Source organism: Bombina bombina, chromosome 8 (assembly GCF_027579735.1).
Source record: "Bombina bombina isolate aBomBom1 chromosome 8, aBomBom1.pri, whole genome shotgun sequence".
Classification (NCBI taxonomy): domain Eukaryota; kingdom Metazoa; phylum Chordata; class Amphibia; order Anura; family Bombinatoridae; genus Bombina; species Bombina bombina.
In genome coordinates, this window is record NC_069506.1 from 301,586,922 (window position 1) to 301,612,627 (window position 25,706).

The window sequence follows — 25,706 nt, forward strand, 5'->3', positions numbered from 1 at the left end:
ACAGGTTTATAAAAAGCTGTCAAGTAATCCTGTGTTTTCAATTCAGAAAGAATTAAGTAATATCTGTCAAAGCCTGTAAATTTGGTTTAATTGATAAAGATCTTTACAATTTTTTTATATGTAGAACATCCTTGCACTCCAGTGTTATATACTTTGCCGAAAGTGCATAAAGATTTACAAGCCCCCCCCAGTCCGACCTATTGTTGCAAGTACTAAATCGGTTCTTACTAATGTGTCTATTTTCCTAGATCGGATATTAAGACCATATGTGGAAATGTCAAATTCTTTCCTCAAAGACACAAGTGATTTTCTCAGAAAAATAGATACATTGGATATGGTTACTGATAAATATATTCTATTTAGTTTAGACGTGGAGAGTCTATATAGCTCCATCACTCACGAAAGTGGAATGGGAGCGGTAGAAATGGTATTAGGTTTGGATGGTAATTATTCAAAAGCTCAAACTCACTTTCTATTGCAATTGTTGGAATTGATTTTGTATTGCAATTTTTTTCTATTTGAAGATGAGTACTTTTTGCAGGTTCAAGGAACTGCCATGGGGTCCAGCGTCGCCCTTAATTATGCTAACATCTTTATGAATGTGTTCGAAGAAAAATTTGTTTTCACCAATCCCAAGTTTCATTGGTATGGCACCTGTTGGTGGCGCTATATCGATGATATCTTTGGGATATGGTGGGGCGACGTTGGATCCCTACTTGCATTTGTAACAGAATTAAATGGAGCCTTGGGTAAGATTAAATTTAAATTAACCTGGAGTAAAAATGACATCACATTTTTAGATACTAAAGTAATTAAAGATGGTAAAAAATTATAAATTGATCTGTTTAGAAAAGAAACAGACAGAAATAGTTTGCTACATTTTGAAAGTGCCCATCCAATATCTCTTCTAAAGGCCCTTCCTCGAAGCCAGTTTTTAAGAGCACGTAGAATTATCACTGATAATTTATTAAAATTAAGGTTCAAAGAAATGGAATCTAGATTTTTACAGAGGGGTTACCCCTCTGAAATAATTGACACATAAATCAAACATGCTTTATCTATTCCTAGAGAGACTCTGTTGAGTCCTAAGAAAAAGGAGAATAAAAAAGATGAACGTTTGATTCTTGTGTCAGAATTTAATTCTCAATCTGTCCAAATCCAGCGCATTATAAAAAAACACTGGTCTGTTTTAACAGAATGTAACCCGGAAATTAAAGAATTTGGTAACTACGCAATGCCTACCTACAAGCAAGGTTTAAATCTTAGATAGCAATTGGTGAAAGCTGATGTAGGCTCAAATATTAAAATGAAACAACAATATATTTCCTGTAAGACTGAAGGGTGCTATCCATGTTTAAATTGCTCATGTTGTAACAAGATGATCAAAGTTCCAAATTTTCTCCATCCAATTACAGGGAAGGCATTTAAAATTAAAGGATATCATACATGTAAGTCAACCTTTGTAATTTATTTAATTAAATGTCCCTGTGGGCGGAGTTACATTGGCGAAACAACTAGGATTATTAAGGACAGGATAATAGAGCATAAAAGTAATATTCGAACTAAAAATATTCAAGCCCCTGTAGCCCACCATTTTATTGAGAAGGGACACGTAATAGGACAGCTGAGGTTCCAAATAATTGAAAAAGTATTAATGCCACGTAGGTCAGGAGATAGGGAGCTCCTATTGAAACAACGAGAATGTTTCTGGATTTGGAAATTAGATACAATGGAGCCTAAAAGGTTAAACAGAGATTTGGATATGTCTGTGTTCTTATAAATTTCCTTCTGTATATATCTGTATTTTGTATTTTGATTATTTTTAAGGATTCTATGACTGATTGTATATATTTAGTGAAAAATGTTAACCTAAGTTTGAAGAAATTTGTATTGTGGTAAATTTAGGGTTAAAGGGACAGTCAAGTCCAAAACAAACTTTCATGTTTCAAATAGGGAATGTAATTTTAAACAACTTTCCAATTTACTTTTATCACCAATTTTGCTTTGTTCTTTTGGTATTCTTAGTTGAAAACTAGACCTAGGAAGGCTCATATGATAATTGCTAAGCCCTTGAAGGCCGCCTCTAATCACATGCTTTTGTATTTGCTTTTCACAGCAGGGGCGAGCTAGTTCAGGTAAACCCTATAGATAACATTGTGAGCACGCCCGTGAATTGTGGCAGACACTGCACTAATTGGCTAAAATAAAAGTCAATAGATAATAAATAAAATGTCATGTGATCAGGGGGCTGTCAGAAAACGTTTAGATACAAGTTAATCACAGAGGTAAAGAGTGTATTATTATAACTGTGTTGGTTATACAAAACTTGGAAAAGGGTAATAAAGGGATTATCTATCTTTTAAAACAACAAACATTCTGTTGTTGACTGTCCCTTTAATATAAATTTGAACCTTTAGCGCCACCTAGTGGTGGATAGGTATAAATAGAATTAATGTTAGTATGCACTTTAGCATGACTAAGGTAGTAATACCGAAACGTTGCTGCATTTGTTGTTGTGTTAAACAATAAACACTATTTGGTTTGCTGCTATTCTGTTTGGATTTTCTATAGGCAACTATATTGTCAGCCTAAATGTTTTTTTTTATTGCTCACAGGTATAATAAAAAAACACTCATAAGCATAGATTATGGCTTTGTGTCATTCAAAACAGGTAATTGATATTGAAATTTAAAATAATGTACCATATTTTCTGTTTGATATCTACAAATAGAACAGTCCCAATGTTTGCTTTTCTTATTATCTTGTCCTTTGGGTAGTAAATAGCCCCTTTATGATGCTTTGTCTCCAGGTAATGACCCATCTCCATGTGATTGAAGAGAGGATGAACCAGAGTTTGTCCCTGCTTTACAAGGTCCCTTATGTTGCTGATGAAATCCAAGATGAAATAGGTTGGTGTATGTGCTTGTGTGTATATGGTATGTATGTTAACTGATATAACAAGCTTCAATGCTTTTTTTTCTAGGCATCAAGTAGATAACATCTTAAATAGTTTGCAGTACTCTTAATAAAGCAAATTCTTTCCTCAGCGAGCTATAGAAACCAAATTACCAAATTCGGACAAGTTTCCATTGAGGTGGTAAAGTTTGGAAACTGGTGGTAAAATTAAAAATTTTCCATAGACTTAAATGGAGATACATTTTTTTTTATTTTTTATCAGCAGTGTTCTTCATAAATGGAAAGAGTCCACAGCTGCATTCATTACTTTTGGGAATTCAGAACCTGGCCACCAGGAGGAGGCAGACACCCCAGCCAAAGGCTTAAATACTCCTCCCACTCCCCTCATCCCCCAGTCATTCATTGCCTTTCCTCCCAGGAGGTTGGCAGAGATGTGTCAGAAGTTTTCGATAGTCTCTTATGGAGCGTAGTACTCTTTGGCATGGGACTGGAGTTTTTTTTTTAAATAGTCATATCAGCCTCTCAGTGAGATGCAGGTAGAGTCTTTCTGCAAAACCATCCCGACTCGCATAACAGCTCCACAAGCAATCAGCGTTGACGAGTTTCACTGCCTGCTTTCTTCTCTCAAGTCCATGGCAGAAGCAACGCTACTATCTGTCACACTTGAAGGGTCGTGTTCCTGTTTCACGGCATAGATTCCGGTAAGATTGTTTCATTTTACTTTCTCATGAATATATTGTATTACTTATGTTTGTCCCGAGAGGCTACCACCTTGTGGGACTAACTATAATCAGGGTCTCAGTGAGGCTCCTTTTTGTATCTTGGATTCAAGGGTTAATATCTCCTAAGGGGGGGTTATTGAACAGGGTTTTTTTTAATCATGATTGTTATGTGATTCGACCTGCTTATGTGTAGTGTTACTTTGGCTTGAGGCCTTGTGGAACATAACGGCCTTGGTAGTGACATGGCCTTTACGGTCGGGCACGCTTTTTTGGGACTGTATGGCCTGCCTTGTGACCGGGCGTGGTCACTTTTTTGCCTCTACAGTTCTGCATTCCTGACTGTGTGGCGACGGAAAGATTCTGGCCCGCTGGAGTCTGGTGCTAGGAGGTGGTGAGTGCCCCAGCCATTGTGGGGGGTGTGAGGTGCCGTTTAGATTTGTCTGTCTAATTTAGTCCAAACATTTTGTATTCATTCCTAGTTATGATGTTGAGATTCAAGTGGTCTCTGATTCAGATTCTACTTATTGTGACGAATACGAACCGGCCCAGATGACTCATGAGTCAGTTATGTTCCGAAGGCTGTTCTAGTGGGCCCAATTCCTCGGGACCGAGGAATGAAGGGGTCGCTGAGCCATCTGCCTCTGGGGGTTCTGTCCCTCGAGTGGCGAGTTCCCTACCACTTTCAGTGGCTACACATGCGGGTGACCCAGATTATGCGTATCCTTCCCTGGAGGATGGTTTGTTCCCTCCAGGGGTTGCGGCACGTTTCTGTATCCAAATTCTTATGGCATTGGCACAGCTACAGCTTCCAGATGTCTGCTTAAGATTGTGTTCGTGTTCCATCAACCCGGGTTCCCTCGGCATGGGATGGCCCATTCAGTTATCCGGGGGAGCGACTGGTCCTGAGGCTCCGGTGGAGGTGTGCTGTGCTTTTCGGTACAGACTGGCGCACCTTTGTGTTCTGCACATTTTGGCATTGTTGGAGGATCCCATCCTTTATAGATATAGGGGTTCTGGGCATCCTCTCCGAATAGCTCTCAGAATTAATTTTAAGGTGATGAAGTAATCTTTTTATAATCTGATTTGAGTATCTTTTCCTATCTGAGCTTGGTCGGGCAGGGTTCCGTTGGGCTAGTCCTGCGGGTGTGCCTGTTGTCATTTGGCGTTAACCTACGGGTTGCCTTTCTTTTCTTTTTACTCCGGTTAGGATGTCTTTTATTTGATTTTACAAGCTTGTGTTTTGTTTTATATTCCTTCGGAAATTTTCTCTTCTGGAATCGATATTCGCAATTTCATGATCGCACTGGTTACTTCTACGGAAGTTGTTCAGGGGACGTGTTAGTCCACTGTTTGTTCTACTTTACTGGGGGGGGGGGGGTCTCAGCCTTGCAAGTAAGGGCTGAGGTTCAGCTCCTTATGGCTTGAGGCCTAAATTCAGTCACGTGGCACCTGTCTGCCTGGCTGGTCCCGTTTTGGTGCTGTGTGCTTGCATTACTGTTTGTGTTTGTTTATTATCTTGTTTTTTCATCTGGGTTTGTACTCTGATGAGATTGAGGCCTAGCCTTATTGACTCGCTCTTCGGGTGACTTTGTGCCTGATGTTTTCCCCTCGGTTATGGAAGTGTGGGTATTATAGCCTGTTGGGCTTAGAATCTTCTTGGTTCTGGCGTGCCCTATTGCTCTTTGGATTTGTACTTCTGCATGGGGTGTTGTCTTCCCCCTGGGTCTTTTTTTTTTTTTTTGTGAGACTTTGACCCGTTCTACGGGTTGGTCTTATTTCTCGGTGTAGTCTGTTTTTTCTTCAGATGGGGTATGGTGTTCCCTGGGGTAATGTTTGTCTACACAATTCTGGGGCTAGGGCTTCTTTTAGGAAATTCAATTTCTAAGGTCTGGTCCGGAAGCCCTTATTTTCCAGGGAACGTGGACTATTTCATATGGTCTTAACAGTTGTGCTGCTAGCAGCTGGGCCAGGAGCTCTGTGTGCTTAAGCTCCTTGTGGCCTGTCTTGTTCTTGAGGGCGCCTGGTTGATTTTCGTTCGGTTCTATTACCGGCTTGGCCTTGTGAGCGTGTGCGCCGCCCTTGTCTTACCCCCTTCCCTTGTCTGACCCCCTTCCCTTGTCTGACCCCCTTCCCTTGTCTGACCCCCTTCCCTTGTCTGACCCCCTTCCCTTGTCTGACCCCCTTCCCTTGTCTGACCCCCTTCCCTTGTCTGACCCCCTTCCCTTGTCTGACCCCCTTCCCTTGTCTGACCCCCTTCCCTTGTCTGACCCCCTTCCCTTGTCTGACCCCCTTCCCTTGTCTGACCCCCTTCCCTTGTCTGACCCCCTTCAATTGTCTGACCCCCTTCAATTGTCTGACCCCCTTCAATTGTCTGACCCCCTTCAATTGTCTGACCCCCTTCCCTTGAAGTGGGTTGTTTTGCTTTCTTTAGAGATGAGGTTTTCTCTCTCTGGAAGATGTTACCCTGTGTATAGGAGGGGGGACAGGTTGTCCTCTTAAGAGGGTGATTCTCTTTCTGGGATTGTTCTTTTCTTTCTGTCTGATTTTTCTGGACCGCATAGTTCCGCTTATCTTTATAGGTTCTCCTTTGGAGTGCCCGTTGGGGGTGCTATGTGGAGTCTGCCATAGAGTGTCAGGCTACATTCATAAGACTTCTGCCTTTTCTACCTATCTCTATGGGGATCTTCCTTGGAAGTATCTGTTTGTAGCTGCTTTTGGAATGTTTCCGAGCTCTGTTGGGGTGTCTGGGGTCATCCTTTCCGCCCTTTCTTTCTATGGGGGCTGGTGGTTTGGGCCCTTCTGTTCCCTTGTCCTTTAGTCCTGTTGCTTGGTCTGGTCCTAGGATCTGAGATGAGTGGTGTCTCCTCGGTTTGTGGAGGTCTGGAGAGCCTTTGTTGGAGGTTCTGGATGTTACTCTATCTTCGGCTACCTTTTTTTCTTGCCTGCAAGTGTTTCTCTTTTTTTTTTTGTCATCTTGGTATGACTGTTGTGTTTAGTGCTCAGAGGCATCTTCTCTGGGGTTATCGCACATGTTGGTGAGAATATTTTGACTTGGGACTTTGGTTTCAGTCGTTTGTTCGAGGCAATTGCTCTGATTTTTTTACAGAGAAGTTTGCTTCTCTGTTCTGTTTCCCGGTCCAACCTTGTGGTTCAGTGCCGTCGGGGTCTGGGCGTTGCCTTCCCTTGTTTCGGGAAACCTTGGTGGTCCCTGTGAGCGTGGTTTGCTTTTTGGGTTCCACACTTATTTGGATTTTATTGCGCCTTGTTTAAGGTTTTCTGGGAATCCTTATTATTCCTCCATATCCTCTCCTTTTGGGAGTTTTCCGTTGTCTCCCTTTCTATGAAGGAGTTTGTGGTTGAGGTTCGTCCTTTGGGCGATGGTATCTTCTGGAGGAGTGTTGGCTCAGTTGCATCCCTTTGCGGGCTCTAGTTCGGCTTGTGGACTATCCGTGGGTCAGTGTCCTTGGGGCTGTGTTTTTTTCTTTTCAAATGTTTTCTTGCTTCGGACAAAGTGGAATTTTTTTCTGGTGTTGTGGTTTTATGTTGGTGCCTTCAGAATGGGCCGCCTTTTGTACCCTCCCGTTTTTAGCTTTCAGTGTCCTCTATAGCTTGGGTATTATTTTCCCAAAAGTAATGAATGCAGCTGTGGACTCTTTCCATTTATGAAGGAAAAACAGAGTCCACAGCTCAACCCCCCAATGTTTTTATGGGGATGGCTGTGATTTTTGTTCTTCTGGCACCTTTTCACCCTGATGTTTCTTCTACTGTTCCTTGTTCCTCGGCAGAATGACTGGGGGATAAGGGGAATGGGAGTAGTATTTAAGCCTTTGGCTGGGGTGTCTGTGCCTCCTCCTGGTGGCCAGGTTCTTAATTCCCAAAAGTAATGAATGCAGCTGTGGACTCTCTCCATCTGAATAAAAGAAAATTATCAGGTAAGCATAATTTGTTTTCCAAAGTTTACCACATCAATGGAAACTAGGCCTTTGCTTTTAAGCACAATCTTAAGGCTTATGGGCAAAAACACGTACACATCCTTCAACGGGTTTTAAAGTGATCATTGGCTTTTTTTCTGCTTGTAGCAAAGTATGTTAGCGTTCAATAAATGTTTCCTATGGTTTGCAAATGTACCAAGATCCCGTACCCCAAGAAGTAATTAAATTTCTTTTACAACCCCCCCCCCAAAAAAACGAAAAATTTAAGATTCATTTCTAGAATTCAGTAGAATGTAATTTGTGATGTCCTTTTTATTTATGGTACAGATGAACTGTTCCAGGAACAGCATGCTGATATGGATCAGTTTACTTCATCCTTCTCAGAGTCTCAGGGAGATGTCCAAGTGAGTTCAGAAGAGAGTGAGGAAAATCCAATAAAAGAAGGCATGCCCATCCGGCCTATACAGGTGAAAACCTTCCCTGCAATTACAGAGTCTGAAGGTAAGGCATGTTGTGTTTCTCTCATTGCCTGTCCTATAAATCTATGTAAATCCACACAGCTCAAAGGCACAGGACCGATTGATAAAATATTCAGTGTATAGCTGTTATAAACAAGGACAATACATTATGAAAAATATATGGATACTGCTATACAAAAGGCCAACAGTTTGGGAATATGGACAAACTTTGCTGGCTTCCCCATTATCTGTCTAAATCTGGTTGTAGAAAATATTCACAGAATACTGGAACTCTGTTGTTTTATTGGTAATTATGTACATTATCTTAAATATTTGAATTAAAGGTTTACAGGTTTAACATATTTGCAACCCTATTTTAATTTGTTTAGGAGGGTTCTGCAGCTTCCAGTTTTATCAGAAAATAGTTGCTTTTTCCCACATTTATAAGATCACAAGAAGAAAGAATGCTAACTTGTAAAGTGACTCGTCAGCTGGAATTATGACCATTAAAACATTTTTCTTTCCTATGACATGTAGAGTCCACAACGTCATTCCAATTACTAGTGGGATATTCAACTCCTGGCCAGCAGGAGGAGGCAAAGAGCACCCCAGCAAAGCTTTTAAGTGTAACGTCCCTTACCCATAAACCCCAGTCATTCTGTTTGCCTCTGTCAATGGAGGTTGTGCGAAGTTGGTGTCTGAAGATTTTAATCCTTTTATGGGTACTTTTCCCTGCAAGGATTGCGGTTTTAGCTGTGTCCATGTCAATCTCTTCAGTAACTGTAGTGGTGGCTTTTAAGCAGTTAAAAGGCGTCGAGGAAGTCCTTGCTTTTATTTTAACTGTTTATTTTCCTACAGGTCCATGACAGGGAGTAAAGTACCTGCCACACCTAAGAGCAGCATCTGTCCTCCAGGATCTAAGGTAAGTGCCTTTGCCTTCTAGGTACTGGAGGACCGCACACTTAAGAGGTTAATCCTCATTTGGATCCTTTGGGGACATAGTAATCCTTTCTACTTAAGGATTCATATTGTGGACAGATGTTTGAACTTTTTATGTGTTCCTAAATAATGAAGGCTAAAACAGCAGTTTATGTGGGACACAGAATGAGAAGATAGACTGGGCTAAGGGATTTTCTTTATTTAATGCAGGCTATCAACATTTGACTGCAGTTTTAAAAAACAGCAGTTGGGGATGAGGTAGACCTCTCCTAACGGTTTACGGATAACCAGGGGTTTGGAGGACTTTTGAGATATCGGCTTTATTCAGCTGTTCATTCATAGCTGTTTTCTTCATAAATGGAAAGAGTCCACAGCTGCATTCATTACTTTTGGGAATTCAGAACCTGGCCACCAGGAGGAGGCAAAGACTCCCCAGCCAAAGGCTTAAATACTCCTCCCACTTCCCTCATCCCCCAGTCATTCATTTCCTTTCCTCCCAGGAGGTTGGCAGAGAAATGTCGGAAGTTTTCAATAGTCTCTTATAAAGGGTAGTACTCTTCGGCATGGGACTGGAGTTTTAAGTAGTCCTGTCAGTCTCTCCGTGAGAGCATGGGTGAAAGAGTCCAGAGATGCAGGGAGAGTCTTTCTGCGAAACTATCCCGACTCATATTAACAGCTCCACAAGCAATCAGCGTTGACCAGTTTCGCTGCCTGCTTCTCTCAAGTCCATGGCATAAGCGACGCTACTATATGTCACACTTGAAGGGCCGTGTTCCTGTTCCACGGCGTAGATTCTGGTAAGATTGTTTCATTTTATTTTCATCATGGATGTATTGTAATCACAACTGTTTATCTGAGAGGGGCTACAACTTTTTGGGGATAACCTTAACATAGGGTCTCAGTGAGACTCCTTTTGTATCTTGGAATCGAGCGTTAATATCTCCTAAGGAGGTTATTGAGCAGGGTTTTTTTTAATCATGTTTATGGGATTCTGTCTGCTACTGTGTAGTGATACTTTGGCTCATGGCTAATTTTGAACATAACGGTCTGTCTAGTGACGCAGCCTTTACGGTTGGATGCGCTTTTTTTCATCGACTGCGCGGTTTACGCTGTTACTGGGCGTGGTCACATTTTTAGCTCTCCATTTCCGCAATTCCTGACCGTGTGGCGACGGAGAAATTCTGTTCTGCTGGTGTCTGGTTCTCAGGAGGTGATGAGTGTCCCAGCCATTGGGGGTGTAAGGTGCTGTTTAGTTTTTACTTATTGGTCCATTTTTTAATCGATATCCCAGTTATGGAGGATTCTTACAAAAAATATGAATTTGCCCGGGTGATACATGCCCATCAGTTATGTTCCGAATGCCGTTTTAGAGTGCTCTGTTCCTCGAGATCTGGGAATCCGGCCTGCTGAGCAATCCGCCTCTGGTGATTCCATTTCCCACGAGTTCCCTACCACCATCTCTTACTACGCATGCAGGTAACCCAAATGCTGCTTATCCTTCTATGGAAAGTGGCCTGTTCCCATCAGAGGTTACGACACGGTTCCGCATGGCCATATCTTTGGCGCTGGCGCATCTGCACCCCCCGGGAGTGTGCTTAAGATATTGTCAATGTTCCGTTAACCGGGGCTCGTCAGACGTGGGATCGCCTGGTCCAGTTCAGCCGTCTGGGGGAGCGTCTGCCCCATAGGCCTTAGGGGGTCAACCTTTGGGGCCGTTTTTTTTTTTTTTTTTCTTTTTTCCCCTGGTGGAGGTATGTTGTGCCTTTAATGTTAGACTGGCGCGCCTTCGTGTTCTACTGAGGCACGTTTTGGCGTTGCTGGAGGATCCCACTCTTAATGGGGGGATTTCTCAGTCTTCCTCTTCGACTGGCTTGCTTGATTAGACATAAGGGGATGAGGTAATCTTCTTATAGTCTTTTTGTTATTTGAGTATCCGTTTCCAGTTCTGAGCTTGGAAGATTTGGATTCCTGTTGGGATGGTCTTGCTGGTGTGTCCGTTCTTCCTGAGCGATAACCTACGGGTTTCCTGATCTTTTATTTAATCCGGTGAGGATAGAATTTCTTTGGTTTAGAGCTCATGTTGTCGTAATAATTTCCTTCGGGAACTTTCTTCTCTGGAATTGATACTCACGATTTTGTGGTCACACTGTTTACTTTTGCAAAAGTTTGAGTTAGGACGTGCTAGTCCTATGTTTGTTGTCTATCCCACCATCTCGGGGGAGACTTTGTGGCCTTTACAGTGCTGGGGCCCTTGGTTTCAGGCTGGTTCTGACTGAGTACAAATCCTTCTGTCTTTGAGGCCTAGTTCAGTCACGTGGCGCCTTTTATGCCTGCCTGGTCCGGTGAGGGTGCCTAGTGCTCACAATATGACTAGTGTTTTTTACAAGTTTCAGCTAGCATCCTGAGAGGACTTGATGGTTCGTGGTTTGCTTAGGGGCATAGGGGATGGATTAGTCCTCATTATCCTGTCAATCTAGTCGGCCAGGTCTCCATTGAGATCCGCTGCGAGATGCTCTGTTTCCGATTTTTGCGGGGACTAGTTTTCCTTCCCGTTGTGGGTTGAAGGTTTGGAGGATTTAGGTCCTTCATGCTGCCGGTTCTTGGCGGTCTTGCCTTTTTAAGGTCTGTTTGGGAGTGTCCTTTTAGGACTTGTTCCTTTTAGAGGTTCTCTTCCTTCGAGTCGAGGCTTTTGGCTTCGTCCGGGTTTCTGGCTGCTTTGAGCTAGGTAGCCTGGCCGAGCGGTCTTAGGTAATGGATAAGGCTCCAGTCTCTTCGGAGGCGTGGGTTCAGATCCCACTACTGCCATATCATCATTTTAATTTTATTTAGGATGTGAGGGCCATGCGGCTTTGTCTATTTCCGAGAGTTAGTCGTTTCCATATCGGGGACGATAGGCGGTGTTGTCTCCTTTTCCAAGCGTTTGCTTAAGGGATGTTTCTACCAGGGTTCGGGATGCTCTGCATTCTTCTTCCTTGGGTGTGGTCCTCCGGAAAGTTAGTCTGTAAGGATTATGGAGACTAGCCTTTTTCGCCTCTCTTTCGGGTGACTCCGTTCTCTTTTTATCATTCCCTTAGTCTTGGACTTCTTGTTAGTTGTCCTTAGGGCCTGGAGCTCTTGAGTGATGGCGTGACTTTGTCGCTGCCTAGCACCGTGTTTCTCTTCCCTTTGGGCTTGGAATTACAAGTGAGTCCTGTACCCGTTCTCTGGGTTAGCTCGGTTATTTTCCCCTGTGAGGTCTGTTTTTCTTCAGACGGGGGGTTATCTTGTGTTCCCTGAGGGTGTCGTTCATCAGGCCCGGGGGAATCTGGGCCTGATGCAATGCTGTGATTGGAGGAAGCTGGATTCATCATTTTGGACCCGCGAAGACCGCTTGCGACGGGCGGAGGAAGTGCTGGAGCGGCTGCCAGGATTAAAAGGTAAGTTTTTGAAGAAAACAGTGAAATGTCAATTTTGATAAATTAAAGTGCCCTTGTTTTTAATAGGTTTATTAAAAACCGGGCACTAATCCATCAAAATGGACCTTCACTTTAAGGCGATCTGGGTCTCGGGTCCAGGGCCCGCAGGACTAAGTGGCCTAAGGGATTAGTTCCGGCCTAGCAAACTGTAGGCTTGGAGTTTGAATCCTGCTGTGGCAGTTTTCTTAAGAGACTTATGAGCCTGCGGACTGGTTCGGGACGCCCCAGTTTTTTCATGGAGACTATGCAAGCAGTAGGGCTAAGTTCATATCCACCTTCGGGTCCTGGTTTTAAACTTTAAGGCCTGACTTGTCCTTCGGACATAGTGTGCTCCTTTTCATAGGGGGTGAGGGGTTCTCTGTGGATTCAACAGTGGTGTCTGGATGATTTTTCATTTGGTCCGTGTTTTGATCAGTCTATGACGTCATGTCTTGGGGCATTTGCGCTGTTCTTATCTGTGACCTCCCCTTTGAGGGGGTAGCTTGTCTTCCTTAAGAGTTGGGGTTTCCTCTCTCTGGAAGGTCATTGTCCTGCCCTGTGTGTAGGAGGTTGGAACAGGTAGCTTTTGTTTCTGTGAGGGACAGCAGTCTGCTGCTCTATGGAATGCTCTGTTCCAATTGTTGGCAATTGAAATCTCCATGTAGAGACTGTCTAGGAGAGTTGTGACAGGTCTTCCTAAGGATCTATTGCACTTTTTCTGTTCCAGGTCCTAGGGGGTTCTACTTGGGAGTGACTTATTGGGGGAGTGGATTGGGTTGGCTATGTTGGAGTGGGTGAGTCTCCCCACCCCCCCACCCCCAATTATTGCCTCTCCCTGGGGGCCTGTGGTTGGGGTCTTTCTGTTCCCCGGTCTATCAGTCATGCCTGTCGCTTGGGCTGGTCCGGTGTTTGGAGCAGGATCTGTGATCTGTTGCTCTGCTAATCTTCCTCGGGTCATTCAAGGTACGGTGAGCCTCTTTGAGCTTCTGTTTTTCTCCACGCTCAAAGATCTGTGGGAAGGACTGGCGGCTCTTAGATAGCCTGTGACGTTGTCCACTGGTTGGTGGATGCTTAGCAGCCTGTAGATCCTATTTCAGCTGCTCTTTACTTGCCCTGCAAGTATTACGTTTCTGTGTCATTTTCTATGATGGCAACGTGCAGTGTTTTGTCTCCAGGGGTTGTACGTCAGATGTTCACCTTTCTAAAGCTTGCTGCATGAGGTTCGGTTCTGAAAATTTAGATATTCAGAGCTACCTTTTTACGACTCAGGGGACCTTCATCATCGGTCGTCTTAACTAGAGTGCGGTTGCACTGTTAGGGGAAGATTCTCTTCTCTGTTCCGACTCCCGGCCTTAGTCCGTGCTTTCTGTATCTCTGGGGTCAGGACATTGCCTCCCCTTGTTTCTACAAGACTGGTTGGGCCTATGTTAGCCTGACCCGGTTTCTCAGGTTTTTGCTCTGTTTAAGCACTTGTTGTGCCCTTTTTTAGGTTTTTTTTTTCTGGAGTTCCTTATGCTTATTTTCTCTGTGTCTTTTTTTCTTTGTGGAAGAATACGGTAGTTTGTTCCCTTTCTATAGTAAGGGGTGTGTTTGGAGACAGACTGCTGGGCGACGGGGTCTCCTGGAGGCTTTTGGCTCAGTCGCAAATAGTTCCCGCAGTCAGTGTCCTTGGGCCTTTTTCCTTTTTTCAAAAGGTTGTTCTCGGCTTCAGACGAAGCAGGATTTTGTTTGGTAGGGGTTTTTTAGGCCTAGTGCCCGCAGAATAGGCCGCCTCTTGTACCCTCCCGTTTTAGCATTCAGTATCCACTATAGCTTGGGTATTGTTTTCCCAAAAGTAATGAATGCAACTGTTGACTCTTTCCATTTATGAAGAAAAACATAAATTATGCATACCTGATAAATCTCTTTTCTTCAGATGGAAAGAGTCCACAGCTCCCCGCTCGTGTTTTTATGTGGGGCATCTCATTTTTGTTCTTCTGGCACCTTTTCATCCGGATATTTTTTCTACTGTTCCTTATTCCTCGGCAGAATGACTGGGGGATGAGGGGAGTGGGAGTATTTAAGCCTTTGACTGGGGTGTCTTTTCCTCGTCCTGGTGGCCAGGTTCTGAATTCCCAAAAGTAATGAATGCAGCTGTGGACTCTTTCCATCAGAAGAAAAGTAAATAATCAGGTAAGCATAATTTGTTTTTCTTCTTGTTCGCACACTTTTGGTGGCGCAGTCATTTCAGACCCGCTCACGTGACTCTTCATACTTCCAATTTATCGGAACGAAGCTTATAAAGCAATCTGCATAGCGGGTCTTTGTCGGATTTACAGATGGTCTTTGAAGAGGTTGATTCTTCTGCTGCTGGAGGGTATCTCTCCCAACTACTAGTGGGGATTTAATCTGTCCGGTAGGAGGTCAGGCAATATTACTGAGGAAACTACTAGAGTGTTTCTGACCTTTATTTTATTTTTTACTCTGTTATACAGCACAAAGTATAAACAGTTTTTATTTTTGATAACTATTTTTTCTGATTTGCTTGTAGTTTATTCTGTTATCATGGACCCAGAATTAGAACAGTCTGTCTGTTTATAAATGCCTACTATGTTTAGAGGCTCAGATTGTCTTACTAATGCAGTTTTTTTTCCTCCTGCTTAGCAAAGACTTTAAAATTTAAAGACAAATTACTCTCTTCTGAGCCTAGTGTCTCTCAGGATAATGTTGTACGTGACATGCCTCAGCTTTCTCCTCAAACGTCCTAAGCTTTAATGTTTTCTCATACTGTGCCTTCTGTGTCCTCTCATCCACCTGGTGGTGTTTATTTACCTGGGGATTTTGCTATGCAGATTTATTCTGCAGTAACTGCGGCTTTGTCGGATTTCCCTTCATCAGGTAAGCATAGGAGAAAATTTAAACATGTGCCTGATACTAAGGCTTCTGACTCTAGGACTGCATTAGCTAATCTTTCTCAGATGTCTGACGCGAATGCTTCAGTAGCTTCTGAAGGTGAGATCTCAGACTCTGACACTCTAGCAGATAAATCTTCAGAATCTGAAGAGGTTAATTTCAGATTTAAACTTGAACACCTCCGGTTAGCTACTTTAGATGACACAGCCTTCGGTTGTGGTCAACCCCACAGTCTTCTAAATTGGATAGAGTTTGATTCTCCATCTTCTGAGGAGGTTTTTCCTGTCACAAGGAAGATGTATGAAATTATTGCTCAGGAATGGGATAAACCAGGGGTTCCCTTTTACCCTTCCCCTTTTTTTTAAGAAGTTTCCTGTTGCTGACTCTTCACAACTCATGGTGCACGGTTCCATAAGTTGAAGGAGTAATTTCTACTCTTGCCAAGAGAACTACTATTCCTATAGAGTATAGTTGCTCTTTTAAGGGTCCAATGGATAAGAAGCTAGAAGCTTGCTTAAAAAATATGTACATCCATCAAGGATTATAGTGGCAACTTGCAGCGAGTATTGCTACGGTTGCGGTTACTGCATCCTATTGGTGTGATGCCTTGTCAGATCTTATTACTGAGGAAACTACGGTAGAGGAGATCCAAGAAAGGATCAAGGCTCTCAAATTGGCCAGTGCCTTTTATCTGCGATGCCAACATGCAGATATTTTGACTGGGAGCCAAGATGTCTAGTTTCACTGTACTAGCACGCAGAGCTCTGTGGTTAAAATCTTGGTCTGCCGACGTCTCTTCTAAGGCTAAGCTTTTGGCTTTACCTTATAAGGGAAAGACTCTGACCGGACCTGGTCTGGCAGAGATAATTTCAGAGATTACGGGTGGAAAGTGATCTTTCCTACCTCAGGACAAGAAGAATAGACCTAGAAGTTTCGTAACTTTAAGGGACAAAAGTCTTTATCCTCCTCTTCCAACCCTGACCAATCCACTTGGAAATCCAACCAGCCCAGGAACAAAGGAAAACAGAAGAAGCCTTCTGCTGACTCCAAATCAGCATAAAGGTTCCACCCCCGATTCCAGTGTGGATCAGGTGGAGGGCAGGCTTTCTCTTTTTCGTCAAAACAGGATACGCGATGTCCCAGATCCTTGGGTGGTGGACATAGTATCCCAGGGCTACAGAATGGGGTTAAAGTCTTGCCCTCCAAGGGGTAGATTTCTTCTGTCAAGACTATCCTTAAACCACATAAAGGAGGCCTTCTTAAGCTGTGTAAAGGACCTATACTCCCTGGGAGTTAATGTTCCAGTCCCCCTAAGAGAACAGGGTCTAGGATTCTATTCAAATCTATTTGTGGCTCTCGAAAAGGAGGAAACTATTGGTTCCATTCTTCCTTTGGTACAGGAAGGTCAGTTTATGACCACCATAGACCTAAAGGACACATACCTTTATGTTCCCATTCACAGGGAACACCATCAGTATCTGAGGTTTGCCTGTCTAGACAAGCACTTCCAATTTGTTGCACTTCTATTTGGCCTTGCCACGGCTCCTAGAATATTCACATAGGTTCTGGGGGCGCTATTGGCAGTGCTGTGGCGCCTTACCTAGACAACATCTTAGTACAGGTGTCATCTTTTCAACCAGCCCAATCTCATACAGAGATTCTGTTGTCTTTTCTACGTTCCCATGGGCGGAAGGTGAATTTGGAAAAGAGTTCTCTAGTTCCATCTACCAAGGTGTGTTTTCTAGGGACTATAATAGATTCCCTGTCCATGAAGATTTTCCTGACGTAGGTCAGAAAAAACAAAATTCTTGCTTCCTGTATTTCTCTCCAATCTGCTTTCCATCCATCTGTGGCTCAATGCAAAAGTAATTGGTCTGATGGTGGCATCCATGGACATCGTTCCTTTTGCTAGGTTCCATCTATGTCCGCTGCAACTTTGTATGTTCCGTCAATGGAATGGAGACCATTCAGATTTATCACAGAGGATAAATTGGGACCCTCTAACATTGGCTCTCTTGTGGTGGGTGTCACTGAAACATCTGTCTCGGGCACTTGCTTCCAGAGACCTTCCTGGGAAATTATGACTACAGACGCCAGCCTGTTAGGCTGGGGAGCTGTTTGGGGTCCTTTAAAGGCTCAGGGCCTGTGGTCTTGGGAAGAGTCCTCTCTTCCCATAAACATAAACATCTTTGAGTTGGGAGCTATCTTCTATGCCCTATCAGCATTGCCTCAACTGTCTTTGGTCTGGTTTATCAGATTTCAGTTGGACAACATCAGCTCAGTGGCTTACATCAACCACCAGGGAGGGACTCTGAGTCCCTTAGCCATGAAGGAGGTGACGCACATTCTGCAGTGGGCGGCAGCCCACGAATGTGTATTTGCCATCCACATTCCAGGATTGGACAACTGGGAGGTGGATTTTCTGAGCAGACATTCTTTTCATCCCGGGGAGTGTGCTCTCCATCTGTAAGTGTTCTCTCAGAAAACCCTCTAGTGGGGGGTTCCAGACTTGGATCTGATGGCGTCCCGCCAAAACGCCAAGGTTCTAAAGTACGGCTCAAGGTCAAGAGATCCTCAAGCCATTCTGATAGATGCTCTAGCGGTTCCTTGGAGGTTTTCTCTGGCATATCTGTTTCCTCTGTTTGCTCTCCTTCCACGAGTCATTGCTTATATCAAGCAGGAAAGAGCATCAGTGATCCTAATATCTCCTGCATGGCCTTACAGGATCTAGTTCGCTGATCTAGTAAGGATGTCATCCCTACCTCCTTGGAGGTTACCTCAGAGTAAGGACCTTCTTCAGGGTCCTTTCCTCCATCCAAACCTAAATTCTCTGAAGCGGACGGTTTGGAGATTAAACGCCTAATTCTGTCTAGACGTGTTTTTTATGAAGCAGTCTTTGAAACTATGATTCAGGATCGGAAACCTGTTACTCGCAAGATTTACTATAATATATGGCGTAAATATCTTTATTGGTGCAAATCTAAGGGGTTTTCCTGGAGCCAGGTGAGGATTCCCGGATTTTCTTTTCTTCAGGATGGCCTGGAGAAGGGTTTATCGGTCAGTACCCTAAAGGGTCAGATTTCTGCATTAAGTATAGTTTTGCACAAATGTCTGGTCGACTTACCAGATGTTCAAGCCTTCGTACAGGACCTAGTTAGAATCAGGCCTGTGTTAATTTAGTTCTTAAAGTTTTGCAGCAGGCTCCGTTTGAGCGGATGCATGTTGTTGATATAAAATTGTTATCCTGGAAGGTTTTGTTTCTTGTTGCTATTTCTTCCACTTGCAGCTCTGCAGTGGGATTCCCCGTACCTTATTTTTCATGCTGATAAGGCGGTCCTTCACACTAAATTGGGGTTTCTCCCTAAGGTGGTGTCGGATCGAAACATTAATCAAGAAATTGTTGTTCCCCTTTTTTTGTCCTAATCCTTCCTTCTCAAAAGGAACGTCTTTTTTGCGTAACTTGGATGTTGTGCGGGCTCTAAAATTTTACTTACAAGCTACTAAAGATTTTTGGCAATCTCTGCCCTGTTTGTTGTTTTCTCTGGAAAGCATAAGGGTCAGAAGGCCACTTCTACTACTGTCTCTCTGGTTGAGAAGTTTGATTCGTTTGGCTTATGAGACTGCTGGACAGCAGCCTCCTGAGAGACTTACGGCTCATTCCACTAGGGTTCTCCTCTTGGGCTTTCAAAAATGAAGCTTCTGTGGAATAGATTTGCAAGGCGGCATCATGGTCCTCTCTGCATACATTTTCCAAATCCTACAAATTTTATACTTTTTGCCTCGGCCAAGGCTTCTTTTGGGAGAAAAGCGGTGGTGCCTTCTGTTTAGGTCCTCCTGCCATTTTTTTCCCTCGTTGTTCATTCCGTGTCCTCTAGCTTGGGTATTGGTTCCCAGTAGTAATTGGAATAATTTTGTTTACTCTCCATGTCAAAGGAAAGAAAACAAAATGTATGCTTACCTGATAAATTTCTTTGTTTCCGGACATGGAGTCCACGACCCCACCCTCTTAATTATAATTTGGCAGTTTTTTTAGTAAATCACAGGCACCTTTTCACCCTTGTGTTTCTTCTTTTTGTCATTTTCCTTCAGCTGAATGACTGGGTATTATGGGTAAGGGAAGTTACACTTAACAACTTTGCTGGGGTGCTCTTTGCCGCCTCCTGCTGGCCAGGAGTTGAATATCCCACTAGTAATTGGAATGACGTTGTGGACTCTCCATGTCTGGAAAGAGAGAAATTTATCAGGTAAGCATACATTTTATTTTTTTTTACCCACTTTTAATAGCATTTTGCTGCTGTCAGCCTAAATGAGCCACTCATGGGTGAAGATTAAATGCAAAAAATAGCCATACATTTTTGTTAGTCCCAAGCTAAAATTATATAAAAGAAACCCAGAAAGCTAAGATTTCTTGCTAAAATAAAGTGTGGAAAAATATTCAATAAACTGTTATTGCATTTATTACTATTGTTTTTAAAGTGGTTACAAAATCAGAAATGTTTTCCAATGTTTAAGTTTTATAATAACCGTAGTGTTCACTGTTTGTGGATCAGCATATACCTGACCTTGCGCATTTTGTATAAGCCAGTTTACAGTAGAGGACATTTCCTGCACAATTGCTTTTGAAGGAGCTAAGTTAGTCTATTTTACTACGGGACATTTCTCTGTAGAACATTGCAACTCACAGTGAAGGATTCCAAATTGCTAGTAGGTGCTTTGGCGATGTGGTGCTTAGCTGCATATGGCAATAAAGATTGGCCTTAGCTCTATCTTTCCATTTTCTGTAAAATAAACGAAAACTATAAATTTGAGCTTAAAGGGACATGAAACCCAGATTGTTTGTTCCTTTCATGATTCAGATAGAGAATACATTTTTAAACAACATTCCAATTCACTTCTATTGTCAAATAGCTTCATTCTCTTGGTATCCTTAGTTGAAGAAATGCACATGGATGAGCCAATAACATGAGGCATACATGTTTAGGCACCAATCAGCAGCTCCTGAGCCTACCTATGATTGCTTTTCAATAATGGACATCAAGGGAACAAAACAAATATAAGTTAATTGGAAAGTTGTTTGAAAATGCATGTTTCTCCAACATAGGTGTGTCCGGTCCACGGCGTCATCCTTACTTGTGGGATATTCTCTTCCCCAACAGGAAATGGCAAAGAGCCCAGCAAAGCTGGTCACATGATCCCTCCTAGGCTCCGCCTACCCCAGTCATTCTCTTTGCCGTTGTACAGGCAACATCTCCACGGAGATGGCTTAGAGTTTTTTAGTGTTTAACTGTAGTTTTTATTATTCAATCAAGAGTTTGTTATTTTAAAATAGTGCTGGTATGTACTATTTACTCTGAAACAGAAAAGAGATGAAGATTTCTGTTTGTAAGAGGAAAATGATTTTAGCAACCGTTACTAAAATCCATGGCTGTTCCACACAGGACTGTTGAGAGGAATTAACTTCAGTTGGGGGAACAGTGAGCAGTCTTTTGCTGCTTGAGGTATGACACATTCTAACAAGACGATGTAATGCTGGAAGCTGTCATTTTCCCTATGGGATCCGGTAAGCCATGTTTATTCAGAAAGTAAATAAGGGCTTCACAAGGGCTTATTAAGACTGTAGACTTTTTCTGGGCTAAATCGATTCATATATTACACATATTTAGCCTTGAGGAATCATTTAATCTGGGTATTTTGGTAAAATAATATCGGCAGGCACTGTTTTAGACACCTTATTCTTTAGGGGCTTTCCCTAATCATAGGCAGAGCCTCATTTTCGCGCCGGTATTGCGCACTTGTTTTTGAGAGGCATGACATGCAGTCGCATGTGTGAGGAGCTCTGATACATAGAAAAGACTTTCTGAAGGCATCATTTGGTATCGTATTCCCCTTTGGGCTTGGTTGGGTCTCAGCAAAGCAGATACCAGGGACTGTAAAGGGGTTAAAGTTAAAAACGGCTCCGGTTCCGTTATTTTAAGGGTTAAAGCTTCCAAATTTGGTGTGCAATACTTTTAAGGCTTTAAGACACTGTGGTGAATTTTGAACAATTCCTTCATACTTTTTCGCAATTGCAGTAATAGTGTGTTCAGTTTAAAATTTAAAGTGACAGTAACGGTTTTATTTTAAATAGTTTTTTGTACTTTGTTATCAAGTTTATGCCTGTTTAACATGTCTGAACTACCAGATAGACTGTGTTCTGAATGTGGGGAAGCCAGGGTTCCTTCTCATTTAAATAAATGTGATTTATGTGACAATGAAAATGATGCCCAAGATGATTCCTCAAGTGAGGGGAGTAAGCATGGTACTGCATCATTCCCTCCTTCGTCTACACGAGTCTTGCCCACTCAGGAGGCCCCTAGTACATCTAGCGCGCCAATACTCCTTACTATGCAACAATTAACGGCTGTAATGGATAATTCTATCAAAAACATTTTAGCCAAAATGCCCACTTATCAGCGTAAGCGCGACTGCTCTGTTTTAGATACTGAAGAGCATGAGGACGCTGATGATAATGGTTCTGAAATGCCCCTACACCAGTCTGAGGGGGCCAGGGAGGTTTTGTCTGAGGGAGAAATTTCAGATTCAGGGAAAATTTCTCAACAAGCTGAACCCGATGTGATTACATTTAAATTTAAGTTGGAACATCTCCGCGCTCTGCTTAAGGAGGTATTATCCACTCTGGATGATTGTGAGAATTTGATCATCCCAGAGAAACTATGTAAAATGGACAAGTTCCTAGAGGTCCCGGGGCTCCCAGAAGCTTTTCCTATACCCAAGCGGGTGGCGGACATTGTAAATAAAGAATGGGAAAGGCCCGGTATACCTTTCGTCCCTCCCCCCATATTTAAAAAATTGTTTCCTATGGTCGACCCCAGAAAGGACTTATGGCAGACAGTCCCCAAGGTCGAGGGAGCGGTTTCTACTTTAAACAAACGCACCACTATACCCATAGAAGATAGTTGTGCTTTCAAAGATCCTATGGATAAAAAATTAGAAGGTTTGCTTAAAAAGATGTTTGTTCAGCAAGGTTACCTTCTACAACCAATTTCATGCATTGTCCCTGTCACTACAGCCGCGTGTTTCTGGTTCGATGAACTAGTAAAGGCGATCGATAGTGATTCTCCTCCTTATGAGGAGATTATGGACAGAATCCGTGCTCTCAAATTGGCTAATTCTTTCACCATAGACGCCACTTTGCAATTGGCTAGGTTAGCGGCGAAAAATTCTGGGTTTGCTATTGTGGCGCGCAGAGCGCTTTGGTTGAAATCTTGGTCAGCGGATGCGTCTTCCAAGAACAAACTACTTAACATTCCTTTCAAGGGGAAAGCGCTGTTTGGCCCTGACTTGAAAGAGATTATCTCTGATATCACTGGGGGTAAGGGCCACGCCCTTCCTCAGGATAGGTCTTTCAAGGCCAAAAATAAACCTAATTTTCGTCCCTTTCGTAGAAACGGACCAGCCCCAAGTGCTACGTCCTCTAAGCAAGAGGGTAATACTTCTCAAGCCAAGCCAGCCTGGAGACCAATGCAAGGCTGGAACAAGGGAAAGCAGGCCAAGAAACCTGCCACTGCTACCAAGACAGCATGAAATGTTGGCCCCCGATCCGGGACCGGATCTGGTGGGGGGCAGACTCTCTCTCTTCGCTCAGGCTTGGGCAAGAGATGTTCTGGATCCTTGGGCGCTAGAAATAGTCTCCCAAGGTTATCTTCTGGAATTCAAGGGGCTTCCCCCAAGGGGGAGGTTCCACAGGTCTCAATTGTCTTCAGACCACATAAAAAGACAGGCATTCTTGCATTGTGTAGAAGACCTGCTAAAAATGGGAGTGATTCATCCTGTTCCATTAGGAGAACAAGGGATGGGGTTCTACTCCAATCTGTTCATAGTTCCCAAAAAAGAGGGAACGTTCAGACCAATCTTAGATCTCAAGATCCTAAACAAGTTTCTCAAGGTTCCATCGTTCAAAATGGAAACCATTCGAACAATTCTTCCTTCCATCCAGGAAGGTCAATTCATGACCACGGTGGATTTAAAGGATGCGTATCTACATATTCCTATCCACAAGGAACATCATCGGTTCCTAAGGTTTGCATTCCTGGACAAGCATTACCAGTTCGTGGCGCTTCCTTTCGGATTAGCCACTGCTCCAAGGATTTTCACAAAGGTACTAGGGTCCCTTCTAGCGGTGCTAAGACCAAGGGGCATTGCAGTAGTACCTTACTTGGACGACATTCTGATTCAAGCGTCGTCCCTTCCTCAAGCAAAGGCTCACACGGACATAGTCCTGGCCTTTCTCAGATCTCACGGATGGAAAGTGAACGTGGAAAAGAGTTCTCTATCTCCGTCGACAAGGGTTCCCTTCTTGGGAACAATAATAGACTCCTTAGAAATGAGGATTTTTCTGACAGAGGCCAGAAAAACAAAACTTCTAAACTCTTGTCGGACACTTCATTCCGTTCCTCTTCCTTCCATAGCGCAGTGCATGGAAGTAATAGGTTTGATGGTAGCGGCAATGGACATAGTTCCTTTTGCGCGCATTCATCTAAGACCATTACAACTGTGCACGCTCAGTCAGTGGAATGGGGACTATACAGACTTGTCTCCGAAGATACAAGTAAATCAGAGGACCAGAGACTCACTCCGTTGGTGGCTGTCCCTGGACAACCTGTCACAAGGGATGACCTTCCGCAGACCAGAGTGGGTCATTGTCACGACCGACGCCAGTCTGATGGGCTGGGGCGCGGTCTGGGGATCCCTGAAAGCTCAGGGTCTTTGGTCTCGGGAAGAATCTCTTCTACCGATAAATATTCTGGAACTGAGAGCGATATTCAATGCTCTCAAGGCTTGGCCTCAGCTAGCGAAGGCCAAGTTCATACGGTTTCAATCAGACAACATGACGACTGTTGCGTACATCAACCATCAGGGGGGAACAAGGAGTTCCCTGGCGATGGAAGAAGTGGCCAAAATCATTCAATGGGCGGAGACTCGCTCCTGCCACCTGTCTGCAATCCACATCCCAGGAGTGGAAAATTGGGAAGCGGATTTTCTGAGTCGTCAGACATTGCATCCGGGGGAGTGGGAACTCCATCCGGAAATCTTTGCCCAAATCACTCAACTGTGGGGCATTCCAGACATGGATCTGATGGCCTCTCGTCAGAACTTCAAGGTTCCTTGCTACGGGTCCAGATCCAGGGATCCCAAGGCGACTCTAGTAGATGCACTAGTAGCACCTTGGACCTTCAAACTAGCTTATGTATTCCCGCCGTTTCCTCTCATCCCCAGGCTGGTAGCCAGGATCCATCAGGAGAGGGCGTCGGTGATCTTGATAGCTCCTGCGTGGCCACGCAGGACTTGGTATGCAGATCTGGTGAATATGTCATCGGCTCCACCATGGAAGCTACCTTTGAGACGAGACCTTCTTGTTCAAGGTTCGTTCGAACATCCGAATCTGGTCTCACTCCAGCTGACTGCTTGGAGATTGAACGCTTGATTTTATCAAAACGAGGGTTCTCAGATTCTGTTATTGATACTCTTGTTCAGGCCTGAAAGCCTGTAACTAGAAAAATTTACCACAAAATATGGAAAAAATATATCTGTTGGTGTGAATCTAAAGGATTCCCCTGGGACAAGGTAAAGATTTCTAAGATTCTATCCTTTCTCCAAGAAGGATTGGAGAAAGGATTATCTGCAAGTTCCTTGAAGGGACAGATTTCTGCCTTGTCTGTGTTACTCCACAAAAAGCTGGCAGCTGTGCCAGATGTTCAAGCCTTTGTTCAGGCTCTGGTTAGAATTAAGCCTGTTTACAAACCTTTGACTCCCCCTTGGAGTCTCAACTTAGTTCTTTCAGTTCTTCAGGGGGTTCCGTTTGAACCCTTACATTCCGTTGATATTAAGTTATTATCTTGGAAAGTTTTGTTTTTGGTTGCAATTTCTTCTGCCAGAAGAGTTTCAGAATTATCTGCTCTGCAGTGTTCTCCTCCTTATCTGGTGTTCCATGCAGATAAGGTGGTTTTACGTACTAAACCTGGTTTTCTTCCAAAAGTTGTTTCTAACAAAAACATTAACCAGGAGATAGTCGTGCCTTCTTTGTGTCCGAAACCAGTTTCGAAGAAGGAACGTTTGTTGCACAATTTGGATGTTGTTCGCGCTCTAAAATTCTATTTAGATGCTACAAAGGATTTTAGACAAACATCTTCCTTGTTTGTTGTTTATTCTGGTAAAAGGAGAGGTCAAAAAGCAACTTCTACCTCTCTCTCTTTTTGGATTAAAAGCATCATCAGATTGGCTTACGAGACTGCCGGACGGCAGCCTCCTGAAAGAATCACAGCTCATTCCACTAGGGCTGTGGCTTCCACATGGGCCTTCAAGAACGAGGCTTCTGTTGATCAGATATGTAGGGCAGCGACTTGGTCTTCACTG

At 43.4% G+C, this 25,706-nt stretch overlaps 1 protein-coding gene across 1 annotated transcript in view; it reads left to right on the top strand.

The window, feature by feature from the left end:
• LOC128639020 (amyloid beta precursor like protein 2) overlaps nucleotides 1-25,706 on the top strand; it is a 101,241-nt gene that overhangs the window by 37,617 nt on the left and 37,918 nt on the right. The window contains exons 5-6 of the mRNA XM_053691160.1: nucleotides 2,810-2,909; nucleotides 7,898-8,071. Coding sequence (XP_053547135.1) covers nucleotides 2,810-2,909; nucleotides 7,898-8,071 — 274 coding nt within the window. The remainder of the gene's footprint in view (nucleotides 1-2,809; nucleotides 2,910-7,897; nucleotides 8,072-25,706) is intronic.